Source organism: Notamacropus eugenii, chromosome 4 (assembly GCF_028372415.1).
Source record: "Notamacropus eugenii isolate mMacEug1 chromosome 4, mMacEug1.pri_v2, whole genome shotgun sequence".
Taxonomy (NCBI): Eukaryota; Metazoa; Chordata; class Mammalia; order Diprotodontia; family Macropodidae; genus Notamacropus; species Notamacropus eugenii.
Window position 1 is genome coordinate 120,126,260 of NC_092875.1, and position 16,138 is coordinate 120,142,397.

The following is a 16,138-nucleotide window of genomic DNA, read 5'->3' on the forward strand; positions in this document are numbered from 1 at the left end:
GCATTCTTACCCTTTCCCCAGCCCCTATGTATGATATGATAAGCTAGTCATAGCATTATTGTTGCATTATTTAAGTAATTGTTCAAGGCTGAAGTCAAGGAATGCTCACTGAAAAGTTAACACTAGGGCTTTTAAGGTTAATTCCCACAGAGCGAAAACTGATTCAGAGATTATCTCAAAGATAATTAATCAACTAAATATATTGAACTGTCACAAAAATGGTTTTTGTTTCAGATCTGTAACTTAAATAGCATAGGGAACTCCAGGCATGGAAACTTCCCTCGGACACTAAAAGATTTATATAAAGTTCTGTCTCTTCATTTACTTACGGTGAGCTCTCCAGCTTTGACAAAAGGCCACCAGCCCCTCACCCGCTTCTGCTGGAATATTGAGATTTTGTTTTCCTCACTCAAGTTGCCAGATTTAGGAAGATCACAGGCCTTGGCAGATTTTGCTGCTCGAGGGAAGCCATTGAGGTTCATTTCTAGAGAACCTAGAAAGAAAAACCCATACCTTTTAATCTCCGTAGTGATAATAGTGAACACTTACATAGCACTTGGAGGTTTGCAAAGTATTTTAAATATTATATCTCATTTGTTCCTTGCAAAAATTCTGAAAGATTGGTACTATTAGTCTAATTTTACACATGAGCAAACTGAGACTGAGAGGGATTAAATGAACTGCTCAGGTGTATGATGGCTGCCAGAGTGTGAAAGTGTGACCTATGGCTGCACAGGAGAGTGTAAACTGTTCTTGAGTAAATGCAAACAGCAAAAGAGACTCCAACTATCTTGTGAGAATACTCGCACATGACCCTGGGCCATCCCTGGCACTATGTCTTCTTTGATCTGTTTCTATATAAAACTGATCTGGCTTGGGGCTGGTGTGGTGATCCACCATTCTGTTTTCCTACTTCCAGGAACTTTGTCTCATGACTAAATGCCCCTAATCAATCCAATTAACTCTAATAAAACCTATTCATAATGAAGCTGGCATGGACCCTCTTTCTTCAGTATCTCGGTATTCTTTCAGAAGGTCTATGTCCCTACGACAGCTCAGCCCCCTTATGTTTGGTCTTATACCTGGCATAGCTGGCTACGACAGTATGCCCCTCTACAAATCTTGTGTCCTCACACCAGGACCACATGGCTAATAAGCATTTGATGAATGATTCAGGCTTAGGTCTTCCTGGCTCCAAGTCCAGAACTCTAACCACCACATCACCTGGTTGCCTCTTTAAAATAGAGGTCTTTAAACAATTTCATTCATTCAATGAACTCCGTGCTAGGCCCTGTGCTTGTTGTAAAAATGTCATCACAAGCTCTACAAAACTTTGAGAAATGTGGTTTTCAAGTATGAATATCATTCCATAGTTTTTTTTAAGGTAGCCCAGCTGCTCTGGTTTCCTTCCCTCCTTCCAAAGGACATAAAAATTACCTCTCAGATTCTTTGAAGAGTACAATACACAAAATGTTCACACTGACTATTTGTGTCCGACTTATGGTAAAGAATTCTGAGCACGCATTGCTCTGATCAACCACAGTCAGACACACTGAAACTTGACTTTAGCATTGTGATATCATTTTGGTCCTCTTCAAGAACAAAGGACAACAACCAACCCATCAACAATGCACCTTAAAGGTTGGCAGAGAGACTATGCAGTTGAAGAATTTAAGAGAAGGAAGCCAACTTTTCTCCATAGTGTTTACTATGGGATATCTCCATGTGAGATATCCCCATACTGTAGGTCCTATTCTGGTGGCACCCTCAAGATTCACTGCAGACACACTGAAAGATAGTAATATCTTCCATTTATATAGCATTTTAGGTGTTAGAGGGAACTTTGCCTCTGATTTGGGAGCAGTTAAAAAGAAGATGTGAGCACTATGAGCCACAATGGGTTTGTTAAGAACAAATCATTCCAAATTTGCCTCATTTCCTTTTTTGACAATTATTAGACAAACAGATCATGGGAACATCACAGACATAATGTATCTGGCTTGCTGTAATACAGTCAGCAAAATATCTCCCGATTTCCTTGAAGACAGAGAGAAGACATCTGGTTGACGTCACAGTTGGGTGATTATGGAATTGGTCTTTATTTAAAGACTTTTGATCTTTGGATCAATGTCAACCTGCAAGGAAGTCTCTAGTGAAGTCTTCAAAGGCTTGGTCCTTGGTTCTATTTCAGTTAATAACTTGGAAGACACTTAGTTAATTTGTAGTTGAGGAAAGATTGGAGGATCATCTAGTACAATGGATAACAGAATCCTGATGCAAAGAGACCTTGACATGGGGGAGGGGAGCGCAGTGAATTTAATAACCAAGCAAAGTCTTAAACCTAGGTTAGAAAAATCAACTCTATTAATACAAGTTGAGGGAAATGTGGTTAGCAAAGAGAGCAAGTGAAAAAATCTGAAAATTTTAGTTAAATGCAAGCTCATTAGAGGCAGCTAGGTGGTACAGTAGATAGAATCCTGGGCCTATAGTCAGTAAGATCTAAGTTCAAATGTGACCTCAGATACTTACTCGCTGTGTGACCTTGGGCAAGTCACTTAACTTTTGTTGGCCACAGTTTCCTCAACTGTAAAATGGGAATAGAAATGGTACTTACCACCTCCCAGGATTGTTTTGAGGATGAAACAAGATAATAAAGTGCCTAACACAGTGCCTGGCACACAGTAAGTGTTAAATAAATGTTAGCTATTATTACCAGGAGTGAGCAGCATTCTGTAACTTCCTAAAAAGCTAGTGCAGTTTTAAGCACCATTTAAAGATGTCTAGCATCTTGAGCAAGGGAAGTAATAATCCCATTTCACTGTACACTGCTCAGACCAATTTTAACTATTGGATGTAGTTCTGAGCACTGCATTTTAGAAAATATATCATCCAGATGGATAGAAAAGTGAACAGTCACAATTACAAAATTGATGGCCTAAAGTTAATGCTATTTGATGGCCAAATTACCCACAGCTGGTTAATTAATTATTTAATTATGTTGACAACCCACTGCATCCTGCAGATTGGGGAATGAAGGATAAGGAGCCAGGTACAGGTGGATCCAGTAACACTAATCTTCACCCCTCCCTCCCGTACCACCTGTCACACTCTAATTGTCTCATTTGATCCTCATAATAACTTTGTGAAATAAATAATGTTATTATGTGCATTTTATAAACAAGGAAACTGAAACCCACCACTCAGAATGTGCTGGAGTTAGCTTGCACAAAGATTATTCAATTTTCTGTGTGAGCAAGCGTTCATACCTACAAATGCTACAAATCAGGCCTTGATTTATTACTTTACTGATTATCTAGATTTAAAAAGTGATGGAGAAAATGTCATTAATGCAGATTAAACTTAAAGTGTGCCCCTCATATACTTCCCCCTGGAGAGCTGGTTCTTAACCATTTACCAAGTCACTACTCCTGTGCTAGTGCTCCTTCTACTACCCTGGTTACCTTTTCTGAAAGTCTCTCTCTGTCTCCATGTTTGAGAAATACTAACTCAGAGTAAAGGCCAAGCATGAATTGACAAGCATGAGGCAGAGAAGGTGGTGCAGATTTCCCTGCCTCCAATCCATTCTCCACACAGTTGCCAAAATAATTTTTCCTAAAGCACAGATAAGACATATCAATCCCCTACTCAACAAACTCCATGGGTTCCTCATTATCTCTAAAAGCGAATATAATCTCCAATATATACAATGTAGCGGGAGCTAAGCCACATGGTTCTGTTCTCTCTATATATAAGTATCTTTATCTTTGTCCTGAATTATATTTCATCCATATTGTGTCTTGCTTCCCCCTACCCCATTACCCCTCCCCTTGCCTTTTGACTTCTTATTTTGAGAACTGTAATCAAATCAGCATTACCATTGCCTCTGGAAAGAGTGTGTTAGTAGATAACCCTAGCGTACCATCTACCATCTTAGATCACCCAGGCCATAATTCCCTTACCTGGACACATCTCTCTTATATGTGTTGCCTATCTCATTAGAAGGTAAGCTCCTTGAAGGTAGAGACTGTCTCAATTTTGTATTTATATTTTCAGCACTTTGCACAGTACTTGGCACATAGTAAACACTTATATGCTTTCAATTCATTCATTCATTCAAATCCCTTCACAACCTAAACCCAACCTGCCAACCTACTAAATCTTAAGACTTCATTAAGACTTATCTGACCTTCTTGCTGTTCTTTACAGATGACACTCCGTTTCTTATCTTGGTCTCACTGCACTGGTTATCCACTGTTCATGTAACATACTACTTCTCACTTCTAACTCTTAGAATCCCTAGGTTCTTCAAGACTCATCTCAAGTACCACCTTCTACATGAAGTCTTTCCTGACCCTATACTTATCAATAGCTAGGAACATAAATGCAAAGCTGCCCTCAAGAAGCTTAATTTGGGAGGCAACATACATAGAAGAATGGTGTCCAAGGAAGGGGCCCATCTCCAAAATCATTCTTTATCCCTTTTTAATATACTTACATATGTACAAATTATCTCCCATGACAGTTTATGTGTTCCTTGAAGATTGCTGAGTTTTTTTTATCTCCACAGTATCAAACATGTAGAACAGGCTTAATAAAATTTTGTTTGCTTGATTGATTTGGAATATGCTCAAGAAGAAATAGGGAGACATTAAAGTGTTTTGAGCAGGAAAGTGACATGGTCAGATCTACATGTGTGAAAGTTTATTTTGGCAGGGGTACGAGGTTCTGAGTAGAGAGTGGGAGTAGAAAAACTTATGAAGAAGCTATTGTGATAGTCGCCCACATAAGTAGAATGAAATCTTGTACTAAAGCAGTTGTGGGATCACCAGCCAGGAGAGAGAGAGGTTGCATGGGATGTTTCAGAATTTGGAATGGCAGGATTATGTTATTGATTGTACATGAGAAATGAGGAAAAGGAAAAAATAGAAGATATTTTTCAAGGTTGTGAATGTGGGAGGCAAACTAATAGTAGTACTACTGATAGAAGTAGTGAATTTAGAAGGAGTAGGGTTTGTTTGGGCTTTTTTTTTTTTTTTTTGAGGGGAGCAGCTCTGGGATGGGAGGGAAGGCAAAGGACTCATTTGAAATACCCATGGGACATATAGGTGGATATGTCCTATAAGAAGTTAAAAATACGGTTGTCCCTTCCACATTATGACTTTCCATTTCACAGTTCTGATATGTCACAGGTATGCATAAGAAATTAAATGGGAATTTTTTTTTTGGAGTTTTGCAGAAGCCACAGTCAACAAGTGAAGGCTAGCAGACAACAAAGAGCCTATGACCAAACACTTGACCCAAATTTTACAATAAGGTAAACACTCCATAAAAGAAAAAGAAAAAATCCAGACTTCTTCTCTGGTATGAAGGGAGGACCAAAAGATTTTAACTGGATTTTCCAGATTGCAGGGGTGCTGGGCCCCTAACCCCCACAATGCAGAAGGGATAACTATACAAGTTTAGAGGTAAAAAGAGAAGTCAGAATTAGATCAAGTACAGAGAAGTGATAGTTGAGTGAATGAAAAGGAAAAGGGAGAGATTGCAGAAAGAGGAGACAAGGAAGAGAATTGGGAAGAAGGGAAAGGAATGAAATAGAAGGGAAAGGGAGGAGGAGGAAAGGGAAAGAAAGAAGGAAAAAGAAAAGAATGAAGGAAAGAGAAGGAGATGGAACAGAGGAGGGGAGAAAAGAAGGTCAAAGACAAAAAGCTTCCCAATGGGTTTGGAAATAGGTACAATAAGGGCCTGGGAAGAGGGTGAGGAGAAAAGAAAAGGAGTTGTTAGAAAGGTAGGAGGACTAAGAGACCATGGCATCACTGAAACCAAGGGAGAAAAGACTATACAGGAGGATCATTTCAAAAGTTGTAGAGAGGCAAAGAGAGATGATGATTAAAAAATTGAAAGCCTTGGTTTGGGAGATTTAGGGGTCATTGGTGACCATTGAGAGAATAGTTTCATTTGAAGGATTGTGGGAACAGAAGCCAGATCACAAGGAGCTGAGGAAGGAGTGGGAAAAATAGCATTTTTAAAAAGTTTAGCAATGGAAGGGATGAGAGAGATGAGGTGGCCACTGGATTTTATAGTATAGTCAAGAGAAGGCTTTATTTTCCAGATTGTAGACAAATGGACATTTTGAATGCTTGAAATGTGGGTTATTATACACCTGGGGAAACTATAAGAACCAGTCCAAATTTTGATTTAATCCTAGGTTTGTAGATGATGGTAATAAAATAATTACCATGTAATTGTATATTACATAGGGACCTGCAAGTGTTAAATGTTAAATGAAAAATTAATTCCAAGGATCTCAGAGACAAACCACACAGACTTCAATCTGCCTCAGGGACCAGAAGGAATTATCTGGGACACATGGAATACATTAAGATGTGAGAAGAAGTTGAGTAGAGAATCATGTAGCTGGGGTAGGTCTCATTTTAATTAAGCAGTTTCGTTAATGATTCTTTAAAAAAATCCTCAAGGCTCCTTTAATTAAGTGTGGGTCACAATCAACTGGGAAATTCTGCTCATTCCAGAAAGGCAAGCAAATGTTCAGCTGAGACTTGAAGAGATAGAAATGTTAACAGACATTGAAATAGAAAACAGAACCAAGAGATGAAACTGAGGAAATGATCCAAAGCAAGGGGACTGATGAGTAATGCGATGATGAATAAAGAACGGAAGGAGCATCTGACTTGAACTGGAGGTAGCCCCAGCAGCAAACACAGTTGGACTGAAGATACCGACAATAAGAAGGAAAATTCATAGCAAGCTTGTGGCAGTCCCTCTATGAGAAGCAATTTACTCCTAATCCTGGTCCCCTAATGGCAGGTAAGTGGCCCAATGGATATAGCTCCAGGCCTGGAATCAGGAAGACTCCTTTTCCTGAACTCAAATCCAGCCTCAGACACTTATTAGCTGCATGACTTTGGGCAAATCACTTAACTCTGTTTGCCTCATTTCCTCATCTGTAAAATGAGCTGGAAAAGGAAATTGCAAACCTCTACAGTGTCTTTGCCAAGAAAACCCTAAATGGAGACACAAAGAGTCAGATACCACTGAAAAACAGTGCAGCAACAGCAATTGGACCCCTTAGCCTTTCAGAAATGGTGGCCAACGGGAGACATTTCAGAAAGGAGCCTCCACATTGATTAAAAACCACAAAGCCACTTTTTGAAATTATTTTGCCACAGTTGGGAAGGTAGGACTATTGATACGTGGTAGAGCAGAAAGGCAGCAGCTACTGGTACACACCCTGATGAGACCCTAGACCCCTTCCCCTCTGAGGCTGCCAATCTATAAAAGCAGCTGTGGCCCCAAATTTTGAGCCAGCAGTTTTAAATGAATCTTTATTCTATGAGTCTGTCTATTCAGTCAGGAGGAAGAGTATTAAAACCAGATGGACCTCGGATGACAAAGCAGCAAGCAGAGGCACTTGCTTCCCTAGACACCTTTCCTGTGTTGGTCATGCATACCTGTGGGGAGAGTCACAGTAGACTGTATTGAAAGCTGCTGGAGGACTTAAGACACAAAACTCACCAGAGAGCTGGGGAGTAGTGATTCTGTCACAGGGTCAGTGATACATAGTTTGTCTAGGACTAGTGATCTGTGTGTGTTCGTCCTTTGTTGCTGAAGAAGACCATGACATCAGAGAAATAATGACATGACTTGCACGTGACTTTATTTTGAGTGAGGGAGGGCTGTGCACGGTCACCAGCCTCACTTCTCCTCCAGAGCCATCTGAATCCAGTGACCAGATATTCATCAGGATGACTGGAGATGACCCAGGATGAAGCAAATGGGGTTAAGTGACTTGAAGGTCACACAGCTAGTGAATGTCAAGTGTCTGAGGTGAGATTTGAACTTAGGTCCTCCTGACTCCTGCACTGATACTCTATCCACTGCACCACCTAGCTGCCCCAGGACTAGTGATCTAAACTAATCAAGGATAGAAAAGTGTTCTCTCACTATGTCCCAGCTTCTGTAGACTTCATTCACCTTCTTAATAGTCATTTTCTGGTCTTTTTTCTTCCTCTAGTTGAAAGGTCATTCTCCTTGGCAGAGAGAACAGAAACAAAATAAGAACTAACTAGTTCTGTCTTCTCTCTGTTGTCTATCACCCTGCCTATCCTTTCTGTTATCACTCCCTCTTCTTCAATGTAGTTTTAAAAAAAATCCTTCACTTTCCTCAGCTCATTTTCTCAGCTATAGTATAGTGGACACGAAGATATTACCGAAGAAATGTCAAAAATATGATTAGGAACTGACCAATCTGAGTGGAAAGTTGAATTCCATGAAACAATGCTCCACAGACTGTAATTCTGAGGTCAGTCCTTTGAAAGAAAAAAAATAGTCAACTAACAACTCTTCAAATAATAATTCATAATTATATCATTTTTTAAGATGTGCAAAGTTCTTTTATCACTCTATGAGGTAGATAATTCAAGTATCGTTTTTTCTGTTTGCTATTTTAGTGGTGAGATAATAACCTCTGAGAGTTAAAGTTAAAGAGAAGCCAGTTCATTGAATGAAAAAAAAACAATCAACTAACAACTCTTCAAATAGTAATTTATAATTATATGGTCTTTTAAGATGTGCAAAGTTCTTTTAACACTCTATGAGGTAGATAAATTCAATGATCATTTTTCCTATTTGCTATTTTGCTGATGTAATAATAGTTTCTGAGAGTTAAAGTGACTTGCTCATGATCCACACAGTTATTGTCTGTGACAGGATTTGAACCCAGGCCATCTGCTTTCAGTGCTATGCCTCTTTCCACAATGACATCTTGCTTCTTTTGGGGTTTTTAGAAATCAGATCTTAAGAAATAATTTGGGGCAGTCTCATCTTAAGAATCCATTTTAGATGTTTTCTGAGAAAAGCCCTAGTTGGCACTCCTCACAAAGTTCAGTGTGACTTCTCAGCCCCTGTCCTACCCCTGCCCCCTGGCCCCCTATATCTTTTTCTTCCATCTGGCTAATAAATCTTTATACTATTTTTTGAAAATCACAGTCAATTCTTCTATTCCCACTGGTTGTAGCTCATGGTTATAGAGGTTTGGACTAGGGTAATTGGCATTTAACCTTGGCTTCCTTAGAACAGATCACTAGAAGGAAATTGCCATATGGGTCATATTATCTCTCCCTCCTTCGCTCTTTCAAAAAGCCTTCTATAATCCCATATCCCATAAGTGATTTTTTCCACTTTTTCTTTTCCCATAATGCTTTGCTGAGTTCTCTATTTCTTATAAATAGTTGTGCATATGCACATATAGGTATATATCTATGTATTTATATATGGATGTATGTATGTATATATATGCGTGGGTGGATATATGTGGGTGGATATATGCATTCAACATATATGTGTTTGTATGTGTGAGTATGTGTGTGTGTATAGGTTGCATGTGGGCACATGAGATGTGTGCATGGGTGTGAATTTCCTCCTTTTTGACACTGTTGACTCCTAGAACACAGGGTCTATGTCACAAGTATTTCTGAATCCTCAGTGCCTAGTATGGAATCTTGCATACAGAAGTAAGATAAATATTGAATTAAATTGAACTGCTTTCTCCAGCAGGCAGGAAGCTCTTCTATTTTTAAAGTTTTCTAAAAAGTATACTTAATATCTTCCCTGAGTAATCCATTCTAATATTTCGTAATTACCATTGTCCTGGACTCAGGTTTCTACTAACTGGCTAAACATTACTTGATTTGTCTGAGGCATCCTCAGTAAAATGAAGACGTTGACTTCGATGATTTCATAGTTCACCTTCTAGCTCTGACATTACATATTTTATACTTCAAAGCCCATCTCAGAGTACAGTTCTCCCATGGTGTGGAAGTTTATCTTTCCAGACTTAGTTCACGTTGCTTCCTCTTATGTACCCTTTATTCAAGCAAACTGACTGTCTTCACACATGGCTTCTATTTCTCACCTCCACATTTTTGTATAGGCTTTACCCTGTGCCAGAAAAGCTCTCCTTTCTCTGTCTCTTTGAATCCCTAACTCCCTTCAAGGTTCACCTTAGTTATCACCTCCTATGAGAAGGTTTTCCTTACTTACCCCAGTTGTCTGTACTCTGCCCAACTCCTAATATTACTCTATACTGTATCTGTTGTATTACTCCAAGAGGATATAAGCTACCTGAGGGTAGGGACTGCTTGTATTTTGTCTTTTTATTCCTAGAACCTAATATAGTACCTCACATTTGGATTTTAGAATCATAGATTAAGAGCGGAAAGGAACCTTAGGGATCCTCTCATCCAATCTCCTCAGAAATGCCTGTTAAATAGAACTGAATTAAATTTTTTGATCACTTGTGTGTCATATAAAATGTCTTGGATCCCACCCATAGCAACACTAGCTCAGGGGGAAAGGAGGAGATTGATATAAAAATTTGACTCTTGCCAAAGGTAGTAATTGAGTTATGTCTTTAAAGAGGCCAAGGATGTCAAGAAAAGCGACATTAAAACTTGTCTCCAACCTTCCAAAGGCCAGTGAGTTTGGAGTTCCTGTTTCTCTATCTTGTGAAACAAAAACACATATTTTCAAAATGCTACCTTCTTCAGAAATCCTTCCAGGTCCCCCATCAGTTGAGCCTTCACTTTCCATGCACTCAACCCGAAGTCTGGGTATATCTAAGTTAGCTATCTTCCCTGTTCATATGTAAGCTCTTTGAGGGCAGGGACTTTTAAAAAAATGTTTTGCCTTTTCTTGTATCATCAATACTTAGCACAATTCCTGATGCGTAATAAGCCCTTATTAAATAATTGCTTATTGAGTGATTGATTTGGTAGAATGTTGTGCCTGAGCTGAGTCTTCAAGAAAACTAGGGATTTCCTTTCTCCTATAAGGTAACACAAATAAGTATCATTTCTATTTTAATAATTTAATATTTTAATATTAAATTTAATTATTTTTGCTAGTGCTATAATGTTTGTAAAATGTCCAGATTTGAAAGTGAGGAGGAAAAACGTTTTAGGCCTAGAGGACAACCAATGCAAAGCCCCAGAAACAGAAGATAGAGTGTTCTGTTCAAGAACCAACAAGCAGGCCAGTGTACCTAGATCTTAGAGTTCATGGAGAAGAATCAAGGATAAGAAGACTGGAAAGTGGAGGTGGGTCTGGTTGGGAAGGACCATAAATGCCAAACAAGAGGACTTTATATTTGATCTTGGAGGTAACAGGGAGCTCAGAGGAGTTTATCGGGCCTAGTCAGAGGTAAGTGAGTTAAGAGATTGATTTTATTTTCATATTTATAAACTGAAAACCTGGCACACACACTATCTGGCATATAGTTGCTATTGTTGTTTGTGTTTGGTTTTGAAGAGAAGCAACGATATCATGGGGTGATGTCTTGGTTGTGCTTGAATTGGATTTAAGTGAGACAGAGCTGCACAGTCATCAGTCTCACTTTCTCTTCCACAGTCATCAAAGTCCAGTGACAGGACAAAAGTCTGGAGAACTCGTATTAACCTAGGATGCTGTGGTTGAGTGGCATCTTTGATGTCTGACAAAGCTCTAAGCGCTCCACAGAATCTGCTTTAGCCACTTTCATGGCCATTGGAACAAATTGTTCTCATCTGCTGCTCATTTCACTGGAGGAAGTCTTCACATGCTTGGGGTAGATATCTCCCTAACTCACTGTCTGGTCTGAGACTTGTCAGTTACCCTTAACCTGGTTTAGCCCATCTACTGATATGATTTATCAAGGTGTGGTCACTGCTCATGCTACAGCTTCATGGAGCCACAGATGAGAGATGTCAGGTGGACACCAAAGGTGGATGAGCAGCCCTGAAAGGGGTCTCTCAAGCCCTCACACCAGAGGCGCTAGTTTTCCTTGAACATCCTGTATATATATACACACACATATATATGTATGTATATGTGTATGTATATATGTGTGTATATTTTTATATACACATATATACACACACACATATATCACGTAGTAGGTACTTAATAAATGCATGATGATTGTTTAAGGACTTACCTCATTAATCCCCCCACCCACAGGTACTAGTACTCCATTCAAAATCACCTTGTACTTACTTTGTGTTTATATATATGAGTATGCACATGTATATCTACACATACACAAAGTCTTCAAAAGATTTAGTGTGATTGTTAAGCTTTAATAATATATTGAAATAACTCAAACCTGTGCTAAGGTACTTGGGACATTCTGCACCCACAGACATGCATGCATACATACATATATGTATGTATTCCTGTGTATATATCTGTGTATTTACATGCACACATATCCACATGCTTTCTCTCACTCATTAGTACATAAACTCCTTGAGAGCTAGCATTGTTTTGTTTTTTGACTTTGTATCTCCAGCACCTGGTACAGTATTCAACATGTAGTAGATGCTCAGGAAATGCTTATTGATTGACTAAAAAATCTTTGAGAACTATAAAACAGTATAAAAATGTGAGCTGTTATTTTTTATTATGTGCTAAGTTAATAGGAACCACAGGACATAGTGGTTCCTATGTTCATATGTCAGAAATAGTATATGACTAGACAAAATAAAAGATGTCATGAGGAGAGACCACTAGACTTTGAGTCAGGAAGGCCTGAGTTCAAATCTTACTTCTGACAACTTCTCAGCTATGTAATCTTATGAAAGTCTCTTTACCTCTATGTGCATCAGGTAACTAATTCCTTTGGACTTTTCTGATAAGGCATAGGCAGGCTGACTTCAGTCTAGGTGGTGACCCATGATGAAGTTAACCATGCTGAAGAAATCACAGATCTGTCTATATTCCATCTGCCTATCTGACTAGACAGTATGGTCTTCCTGTCAACGTGTCTATCTTAATTTGTAATTTGTAATTTTTTGGCCCAAACCTGTGATTTCATCAGCATAGGACACTTCAGGTGATAGATTAGTACCTGTGTGTTTCCAGACAAGTGACTTAACCTCTCCAGGCCTTAGTTTTGTTAACTGTAAAATGAAAGAACTGGACTCCGAAATTCCTCATGCTCTAAGGTTAACGATTCTATGAGTCCTCCACAAGTACAGATAAACAACCATTCTGTTGTATATACTTTTAGAGAGTTGCTTGGATCAGTAAGGTTAAGTGACTTACCAAGGCTCACACAGTAAGAAACAAAGGTAGGACTTGAACTGAGGTCTCCCTAAGACTAAAACCAGTTCTCTTTCCATTAGGCCATACTGTCTTTTAGACTAAGTCTATTACTACTAATAACCACAAACACTTTGTAGGGCAGGGACCAGATCCAATGTTTGGAGGACAGGAGGCAGCCATGCTACCTCATGAGTCAGACTGCTCATGTGTACTCAGTGGGGCTGCCCACTTACCTAGGAAATCATCGGAGGAGAGCCTTTCAAAATCCCACACTTGGAGAACAAGTTCAGCTGGAATTTTCCGTTCCATCTTTTCTAAGGAAAAGATGTGTTCCCTTTTGGAGATGACCAGTTGCTTCTCAGCAGGCAGATACTGAAATGGAAACAGGAAGCGCCAGTTGAAGTTGCCCTCTCCAGTCAAAGAGTTATAATGCACATCCGTCTCTTGCTTATCCTCTTCCATGCCTTTTAACCATCTACATGAAGAGAACAAGGGAGGGTAAGGGAATACACATTTATTAAATGATTATAAATTATTATAAAATGCTAGCTCATTTGGTCCTCCCTACAGCCCTTTGAGTTAGGTGCCATTATTATCCCCTTTTACAGTTGAAGAAACTGATGTATACAGAGGTTGAATGACTTGCTAGTGGGTTACACAGCTAGTAAGGGTTGGAGGCTGGATTTGAACTCAAGTTTTCTTGATTCTAGGTCTAGAGTCTACACACTATTCTACCTAGCTGTCCTCTGAGCATGACTCACTACATCAACCATCTTATGAAGCTTTAAAACATTTATCTGAATTTCCTTTTGAGAAACAGCATTTTATCTCCCTTACCCCAACCAAAATAAAATGGGAATTCCCACAGCCTTGATTATCCAAAAGCTCAGTAGCAACTACTTCCTGTTCAGATGTTGAGCTTGAGACCACATTTTCTAGAGTGGGCTAGGGCTCTGGAAATTCATCTGCCCTTTTCTAAAATTTTTCTCTCTCTTAGAACCAGACTCATAGTATTTATGCTGCTTGTCCTGGAAAGAACACTAACAAAAAGTCAACAAAGCAGGATGCTCACTCTGACTCTTACTGACTTTCAAACATTTGAGCTTTACTTATTTTTCGATCCCTGGGCCTCAGCTTTCTCATCCATAAAAATGGGATAACAATACTTTGGCTGACAACCTCCCAGGGGTACTGTGTTGATCTTACAGTCTAGAGAAGTGACTCATTTACAAATGAAGAAACTGAGGCTTGAAGAAGTAATTTGAGTTATCACAGAGATAGGATTAAAAGCCATGTCTCCTAACTCCAAATGTTATGGGGGAATTTAGAGCTAAGAAGACTTGGGTCTGAATCTCACTTGTGACACATGCTGGATGGGTGACCCTGAGCAAGTGACTTAACCTCTCCAAGTCTCAGTTTCCTCACCTGTAAAAAGGGAATAATATTACCTGGAGCATCTGCCTCATGTGGCTGTTGTCAAGCTCAAGAAGATGTATATAAAAGACTTTGCAAACTTTAGAACACTTTATACTTTCAAGATTAAAATTAAACAAAGTGTTTAAAGGACTTTTCGAACTATAAAGTGATATTAAAGTAATAGCATTGTCATCATTGTTACTGTCATGTTGCTTTTGTGATAAACAAGCCTCTCATTCTTTTCCAGATGCTTGTGTCTTCCCTAGGCAACTAGATGGCACAGTGGGTAGAGCACTAGACCTGGAATCAGGAAGATACTGAGTTTAACTTGGGTCTCAGATATCTAATTAACTCTATGAAGTCACTTAACAACTCTCTGCCTCAATTTCCTCATCTGAAAAATGGGGATAATGATAATAATAATAGCCCCTATCTCCTAGGGTTATTGTAAGGATTGCATGAGATAATGTTTGTAAAGCTGTTGACAAATCTCAAAGTATAAATGTTAGGCATTATTACAGTTAGGGCAGCAATGTGGCACAGTGGCTAGAATGCTGGACCTGAAATCAGGAAGATTCTTCTTCCTGAGTTTAAATCTAGCTTCAGACACTTACTAGGTGTGTGACTCTGGGCAATTCACTTAACCCTATTTGCTTCAGTTTCCTCATCTGTAAAATGAGCTGGAGAAAGAAATCGCAAACCACTCCAGTATCTTTGCCAAGAAAATTTCAAGTGAGGCCATGAAGAGTTGGACATGACCGAAATGACTGAAGGACAAAAATTATTATTTTTTTAATTAATTACCTACTTTGATATGTACACAGTATATCTGTTAATCAAATATTTCCGTTCCATCTTTGTATCCTCGGCACCTTGTACAGAGCTTGCTACATTGTAGAAACCTGATGCATTCATTGCTTGTTATTGTTTGTTAGTTAAATAGTTAATTTGCTGCTTCAAGTTATTTCTAATTTTGCAAGCCAGTTTCCTATTTTCACTCTGATCCTATGTGGATCTTGAAACAATGAGTCACTTATAAAGTGGAATCAATCAATCAAGAAACATTTATTATGAATCTACTATGTATGAGATACTATGCTATGCACTGGGGATACAAAGGAGGCAAAAACCAGTCTGTCCTCAAGGAACTTACAATGTATTGGAAGAAAATCACTAATTCAGGTCTTTGGGAAGGAAAGAAGCTGCCAGCACCACCTAGCTTGAGATAAAGGTTCTTTGACCTCTTCTGTTGAGTTTCTTCTCAAAGCTTCAGGGAAAGTCTTATAAACTCTCAGCTGCTACACTAAAGTATAAAGTGTATGAAGTATAAAGACTGATGGAACATTCTTTATTCATAAAAATGCACACCAAAGCAAACAAAAAGCTGAGAAAGGGACACAAACAGGTTGATATTGTTACTACCATGTTAATAGCATACATGTCTAAAAAATAATTTCTGTGTAACAGAAATTCCTGGTTTCATATACAAGTCTCTTTATCCTTCTGTGTATACTGGTGTGCTTGTCTTTGTTGATGAAAATTAAGAAAACAATTTAGTCCCCATAATCTCAGCATAGTGTATAACATAACAATAAAGAGAAGGAAGAGGTCTGGTTTTAATTTG

The 16,138-nt window shown here is 38.8% G+C and overlaps 1 protein-coding gene across 1 annotated transcript in view; it reads right to left on the reverse strand.

Annotated features, from left to right (window-relative positions):
* The window catches only part of FER1L6 (fer-1 like family member 6), a 222,837-nt gene that overhangs the window by 21,963 nt on the left and 184,736 nt on the right, over positions 1 to 16,138 (reverse strand). The window contains exons 38-39 of the mRNA XM_072606566.1: positions 13,332 to 13,573; positions 330 to 493 (exon numbers count right to left, since the gene is read on the reverse strand). Of these exons, the coding sequence (XP_072462667.1) occupies positions 330 to 493; positions 13,332 to 13,573 (406 nt within the window). The remainder of the gene's footprint in view (positions 1 to 329; positions 494 to 13,331; positions 13,574 to 16,138) is intronic.